We start from the raw sequence: 7,128 nt of genomic DNA on the forward strand, positions 1-7,128 counted from the left end.
GCAATGTTTGGCTTGGATTTTTGCGCTTTTGATAATTTCTTATTTTTGGATTTATCTTTAAGGTGTCATGAAGCTTTAATCAATTTATTTCCACACCTCCATAAGCTCAACTTAGCTGCAGCTGCACTAACACACCTCAAAATATCCAAAGAACATTTATGCAACTAAAAAGCTATTTTTAACATGTTTTTGTATCTCATGCTCAATAAACCCAATAATAGGAAATCCCAATTAAATCAATCTTTAAGCACACAAATTCAATTAAATACCCAGAATTAAACATTAAATGAGGGCAAAAATGCGCAGTCATTAGAGGGCCTCCACAATGGAAGCACTGAACTTTGCCCTATTGTGTAAGGAAGTTCCCAGGCCCCTGAGACTGGTGATGTGGTCTGCCATAAGGTTTCCTCCTCTCCTCAGGCCTCGGTTTGGACCTAAATGGTCCCCTAATCCTCTAGTGATGTGAGCGCTGACCTTCTACCTCGTTCTTCATCTTCTCCATCACCCTGACCTTCTCCACCAATGCAGCAAAATCCTTTATGGATAATGGGGCTACCATCAAGCGGATATCACCCCTGAGGCTATTCTCAAACTTGTGGCATCTCCATTCTTCATCGAGCGGCAAGGTGTAGAAGGGTTGAGGTGCTTGAACTTCTCAGCATACTCAGTTACAGACTTCCCTCCCTGGGTCAACTAGAGGAATTCCACCTCCTTCATGTACCTGACACTATCAGGAAAGTATTCAGAAAGAAACTTCCCCCTGAAGGCCTCCCATGTGACTGGTTCTCCTCTCTCCTCCATGATGGATTTCATGCTGATCCACCAATGCTCAACTTCTCCGGTGAGCATGTATACTGTGAAGGCTAACCTGTTCTCCGTGGGGCACATCTTTGCATAAAAAATCCTATCCATGTCCTTTAGCCATTGGTCTGCGACGTCAGGACTTGTCTTACCTCCAAACATCACCAAGTGGTGCTTCAGAAAGTCCTCTAGGCTCCACTCCCTGATTGTAGGTCGTGGCTCAGGACCAAAGGTAGGTGCAACCGTTCTGTTCTCCTCTAGCTGGTGGAGGGCTTCCATATGCTGTCTGTGGGCATCCTCAGCAACTACCCTAGCGATCTCCATTTGCTGCATCACCAGCTGTTGCTGCCCAAGCGACGCTGTTGCTGCATACCATAAATGTAACACCCCATTTAATTAATAAAGCTAATTAAAGGAAATGTCACACAGTATAATATAAGAAGCAAGATCAATAGAGTATAACATCACTCCTACAGATATCCAAAGTACTTATAGGACAATAATTGAGGCATACCACGATGCCGGTACCAAACGAGGTAGAAAGTCTAAAGTATCCAAAATACAGTACTAATAATGTAATAATACATGGGCCACAACCCTAACAAAAGACATAATGAGTAGAGTCCAAGTCCAAATGACTAAGCAGCGGAACCTCTATCACCTTGTTGGCCACGAGGATTTCTCGCATCTGCTCACATAAATAAATTGATGATCATCGCAAGAAAAGAGAACCACACAAGCAAGACATACAACAAACAAAAGGGTAAACTAGAGCGAAAAAGAATTTATCATACAATTATCTACACTTTCACAGTCAAATATATACACATCATCCAATCATGTTATGACTTGCAACCAATACACTAAGACTCATACTCGACTCATTCGGATACATATAATTAGTCGGATTCAGCGGATGCTTGCACTTGTGGTGGACTTTCCTGCTCTACTGAATTAATTGTTACAACGTCTCACCCCCACACACAAGGTTAGCCCTTAATGAGTTTAGGGCCTCCTACTACTCTGACCACTAGCTCAAAAATAAGCCACCGATTATAAAATACAAGGAACCCTAGTTCCCCTTACCTGGAAAGGGGCTAGCCAAACAACTCCGACACTGAAGCGAATGAGTACAAGAGCTCCCGGAGCAGATTTAGGAGCTGAAAAGCCTAATATATATAAGGCACGAGATTACTACACAAAACCCTATCAGAAAACACGAAGAACCAAACCAGAAAGGAAGAGTATGGGTTGGCGAACCACTTACATGAGCAGAAAAGAGGCCAAGCCAAACTTGAACCTGATTGAACTTCAAAACCCTAACAGACCTCTGAGAAGGAAAAAAGAGAGTAAGCTACTAGCTATTTTGCAAGAATAAGGGATTTGATTGTTTTAGAGACCTTGTACACCCTATGGACCAGCCCTTAGGCCCATTAGATTGGAACAACCCTTAAAATAAATGAAATTAGTAGGCCTTACACATTCTTTTGAATATAAATGAAATTAAATCAATTAAAAAGTTTTTAAAACACTTGTTCCCCCTCTAAACCGTGTAAAGTCTTTTTTCTTTTTTTTTCAGTAAGTAATACTTCAGTCAAATTTGGGGGGTTTTATATTCTTATTTTACAAAACAAACACCAACTTCTCATACAAAAAACAAAAGCTTAAATATTAATTAAATTTCACAAAAATATATTAACGTCCATTATTGGTAACAAAATGACTAAATTGAGTATTACTTCAAACATAACCAAATAAAAAATTTGAACACGTAATACAGCAAAGCAAAACTATTAAGTAACAAGAATAACATTTTAGTCAAAAATTTATTACAAATCTCACGTGCTAACGTAAATAAAAATAGCATATACACTATAACTATTTCAATGTTTCAGACTTGGGGTAGCGTTCTATATGCAAGCTACGAAACTTGATATTCCTGAAATGCACGTAAACCTTTTCCACAAGCCAAAGACAACTAAACTCGGTTATTTGATTCCTGAAGCTCCAGTTCTCGGAAAAATGTACGGAGACAGCCATTAACAATGCGAGGGGCTGCTCCATCACAAAACCGTTTAGCAAGATCAACAGCCTTCAAAACAAATATATAAATTGAGTTAAACTTTTTATATGGGCAAAGATAATAAGACATGATATAAGGTTAAGTAGTGTTTGGTTTCTCATTCCATGAACATGAGATATACCTCATTAATGACGATTTGGTGTCTTGTTTCTAGCACTGCCATTTCGGACATGGCCAAGTGAAGAATACAAAGCTCTAAAATTTTTCCTGCTGGTTCGTTCTGAAATGCATCAACAGAAAGATGCAAACTACTATGAGCATTAGCAAACAAAAGGATCTTTAAAATTTAGCACAATATGCAAGGAATAAAACTGAAATAAGTAGCTAAAAGCATACCACAACAGGGATACAAATTGAAAGAGAAGCTAAGTTGGATTTATATATAACTTCAAGAAGTAGATACAATACATACAATTCATCAAAACATTATCAAACCAATAAAAATTCGAACTCATCTATTCTAACATAAACATCATAGTGGCAGACGGAGATAGTTTTAGGCAGAAGAAACTTTGTAACAGTAGTATAACTGGTGATGTGGAATTGCAAGGCTTTCTAAATTCACAGTAAATAGCACAACAAATATGTTGTACCAGTGAGAAGCATTTTGAAATTATGAGCAAATAAACTAAGTGGTCCAATTAAAATGATGATAATCTAGGGTCCAAGGAAAATAAGCATGCTTGCCTTTCAATAGTAGATGTTTCATGTTTTGTATATTAAATGAAGAAGGGGAATGATATGCCATCTACCATAAATAAACTCCAGGTGTTGAAACAGTAACTTCCCCAATCAAGATCAAACTATAACAAAAGATCAAGCTACTATGCGAAGTCTCATGAATGTCTTCATATCTATGTGGGAGACTTTTTTCTTGTCATTCTGCCTTCTAATATGAAATTGTATATTATATTATTGCATTGTTCCTATGGATGACAAATATAGCTGGGGCAAGATAACCAACCATTTTTGCATGAGATTTTTTTTCTTCTCATTCTGCCTTTATATACAATTCAAAACTGTAAACTATTGCATTGTTTCACCCGACCTTATCTATTTGCCCCTTTTTCCAGGGAGGTTCAACTTCGTGTAACAAATAATTGATCAGGATTGGCAGCATTAGTAACATAGAAGTTATCCAATCATATCAAGAAATTATGTCCATGATTGGTGAATTTGCAGCGGCAAGATAATAAATAGAGAACAAAAGCTGCAATATTTATCAACTATCATACCTTCCAATTTTCAGGGACGATCTTGTTAATAACCAGGACATGATTGTCCCACGTATCCCTGACTGCAACCAATAGTTTCCTAGTGAATCTGAGGATAGGGAGTTGTAACATTATTAGCATTGCTAACAAACCTTAACGAACATAAAAGACTTAGTTTTGCAGTGCGTGTTTGGAGGGGTCGGAGGGTAGGGAGACGAAATGACAAGCTTATATTTAAAGTATGCTTTGGAGGAGCTGTAAAGGGTCTACGTGTACCTCAAAATCAGGTTGTTATATACCAGCCTTGGTGGAGCTGTAAGGACTTCAGCCTCTGCCATGCACAACATAACATATTAGTACAAATTAGAGATGAAAGCAACAACAGAAAACTGCATAGATAATAACAAATACTTTACAGCACATTAAACCTTTCTCTGGGCATATGTGCGACATTGTGTTGTCACTGACAACACACAGACTTCTGTCATATGCAAGAATGTAACACAATAAGGAAGGCTGTACCACATTTAAATGCTTAAGATATAATACCATAACATAGACTTCTGTCCATAATGTGACTTGTAAAATTGCTTTACAATATAATCACAACATAAACTCTTGTCCAACACCAATAAAGAAGTCGCCCTTCAAAGCTAACTTACAATACCCCAGGACGCAAAACCTTACTGCAGTGACAACCAAAGTAAAACTTTTTATATTCCAGCCTAATGACTACTAAACTAAAATGTTCTATGGAGTATTCTTAAGTTTCACTGATATGCAAATGCTACAACTCTTAAGCTTAAATTACCATGAAAAGTCAACAAGGTTTTCTAAATAAGCTTACTTTCAATCTTGGCAGCAAGAGAACAAAATAAATAAATAGTTGACTTTCATCTCCAACAACTGTTAAAACTGCAATTTTTTACCAGCAAATTAAATTGACCAATCATATTTGTAAGTCACACAGGTGTGCAGATGAGACAACAAATAAAAAATGTGAAAAAAGACTACTCGGCTTTCAAAGCTCGAAAGTTATAAATTATGAAAGACATGTACATACAACAACATCATGAAGCAGTAGCAAATCTGGTTGGCTTTATTTTTTATTTTTTAATGTTGTAACTTGCAAACGTTCAAGTAAAAGAAAAGCAAGGAATATATATATATATATATACATTGAACATTCTATTCAAGCATTTTTCACCAACTTATTTTATATAAAAGAAAGAAAGACATTCTCGATCTATGGTTTTTTATTACCAATGGCAGACTCTTCTTCAATGTGCCGCAGAAGCTCATTTGCTTCTTCATCCGATTCAACAGTAACAGGTGGCCCTCCAAAACTCATATGATTATACTCCAACAACTTTTTCTTGTCAAATTCATATCCGGCCTCTGAAACGACAAATCAAATGCACCCAATTCGAAACAATCGACAACAAAAACCTTAATGAACCACATTATAGAACATGTTTGGATAAACTTTTCTGTTAAGCACTTCCAGAAAAAAAAATGGAAAACGAAAGAATATAATAAATTTCTTCATAAGTTAAAATTAGTTAATTAATTAACTTATTTATAACCAGAAGTTAAAATTAGTTTCTTTATAAACTACTTCTCACGTTAACTTCACCAAATTTTGTTTTTTAACTCATACATGGAGAAACATGCGTACACTGTACCTTCGTTTTGTGTTTTCATTTACTTATTTCACTTTTTAGTTATAAAATTGACACCTTGTTTTTCAACTAAAGGCTATAAGCCAGATTCACAGACATTATAACAGTAATAAAAAATATGTTTTTCGAAGATTTCAACGGCAAAGAAAACAAAAATAATGCTGAGTGTTTTCTACTCAAAATTCTGAAAACAACAAACAGATTTCAAATAAAATTGCAACTTTGTGAATAAAAAATAATAAACAGTAAACACAAATCCAATTTAACACCCTATTATCTCAATTTTGTTTCTTATCTTCATATCATAAAAGTATTTATTGATAAGGTTATTATCCCAGCAGACCCTATCACCAAAGTTGAACCGTTACCTCGCCGCGCATTCATCCGTTTCTCGAAAAGCCGAACCGGGTCCATCCCCTCCAAACACGCGGCATAAATTATGGAGCTGCACGAAAGATTCACATCATAAAACAAAGAGTACAGAGAAAATGTAACTGACAAATTAGTAAGTTGAATGGAAGGAAGTAAGGAAGGGTTTCGGTTCAGGTTTTACAGTGCGAGTTCTCTGGCGGCTCTGGGGCTGCAGAAGCGCCCAGTCTTGTCGATTTTGGGCAGAGCAGGTAGGGAGTTGTTGTCGGGTTTTCCCAGAACCGGAGCTTCGTGTTGGGCGAGTGCGGAGGAGGAACTCCGGAGAGTGTTACGAAGGGAAAACGCTGCGTTTTGAGGGAAGGAACAGTGCGTTGGTAGTGACGAAGGAAAAGAAGAGCGTTGGGGAACGGAGATTTTGGGTTTAAGAGTTGCAGAGGAAGAAGGTGAAGGACACACAGGAAGCAACACTCCCTCCATTGCTCAACAAGATAAAATGCAAATATCTTAATCTTACACATTTTTCTTACCTATATATATATACACCCACGGTTCCAAAATTTATTTTAGAATGGTAATTACTTTAAGTTTGTTTTAATTTAATATTCAAATTCGAAATTATGCATAGTAATACATAATATTAATTTTTTTCAAACATGGTAAACGATGTGTCACGTGTCAATTTCTAGTTTTTTTAATTATTTTAATTATTTTTTTTAACTTTTTTAATTTAAAAAAAATGGTCATGTGTCAAATTTTTGAAGTGACATGTGATTTTATTAGTGACACGTCATAACAAGGTATTTAACAAGTGTCATTGTCTTGATTTCAATTTAATCTCCAATCTATTTGTTTCAATTTAATACTCATATATGTTTATTTGTTTCAATTTCGTCCTCAGCTTTATTTGTTTGAATTTTATTCAATATTTTTTTTTCAAAATAGAAAAATATTATCTCTCTTTTAAGATAAAATTTATTAT

The 7,128-nt window shown here is 36.0% G+C and overlaps 1 protein-coding gene across 1 annotated transcript; it reads right to left on the bottom strand.

Moving 5' to 3' along the window:
• Nucleotides 1-2,563: 2,563 nt before the first annotated feature.
• LOC114176445 lies at nucleotides 2,564-6,649 on the bottom strand. Its single transcript, XM_028061489.1, has 7 exons — nucleotides 6,334-6,649; nucleotides 6,149-6,225; nucleotides 5,362-5,496; nucleotides 4,375-4,429; nucleotides 4,120-4,207; nucleotides 3,006-3,104; nucleotides 2,564-2,893 (listed from the first exon to the last, which is right to left on the bottom strand). The coding sequence occupies exons 1-7, from the start codon at nucleotides 6,624-6,626 to the stop codon at nucleotides 2,780-2,782; spliced, it is 861 nt and encodes a 286-aa protein (XP_027917290.1). The 5' UTR covers nucleotides 6,627-6,649; the 3' UTR covers nucleotides 2,564-2,779.
• Nucleotides 6,650-7,128: the final 479 nt, after the last annotated feature.

This window comes from Vigna unguiculata, chromosome 3 (genome assembly GCF_004118075.2).
Source record: "Vigna unguiculata cultivar IT97K-499-35 chromosome 3, ASM411807v1, whole genome shotgun sequence".
Classification (NCBI taxonomy): Eukaryota; Viridiplantae; Streptophyta; class Magnoliopsida; order Fabales; family Fabaceae; genus Vigna; species Vigna unguiculata.

Bases quoted from the DNA above. Each gene is read 5' to 3' on its own strand.
- LOC114176445 (XM_028061489.1), bottom strand. From the start codon at position 6,626: ATGGAGGGAGTGTTGCTTCCTGTGTGTCCTTCACCTTCTTCCTCTGCA. The intron at 6,226-6,333 runs GTAAAACCTGAA...TCTTTCGTGCAG, and splicing joins GCCGCCAGAGAACTCGCACT to CTCCATAATTTATGCCGCGT. The intron at 2,894-3,005 runs GTATATCTCATG...TTTGTTTTGAAG, and splicing joins ACCAAATCGTCATTAATGAG to GCTGTTGATCTTGCTAAACG.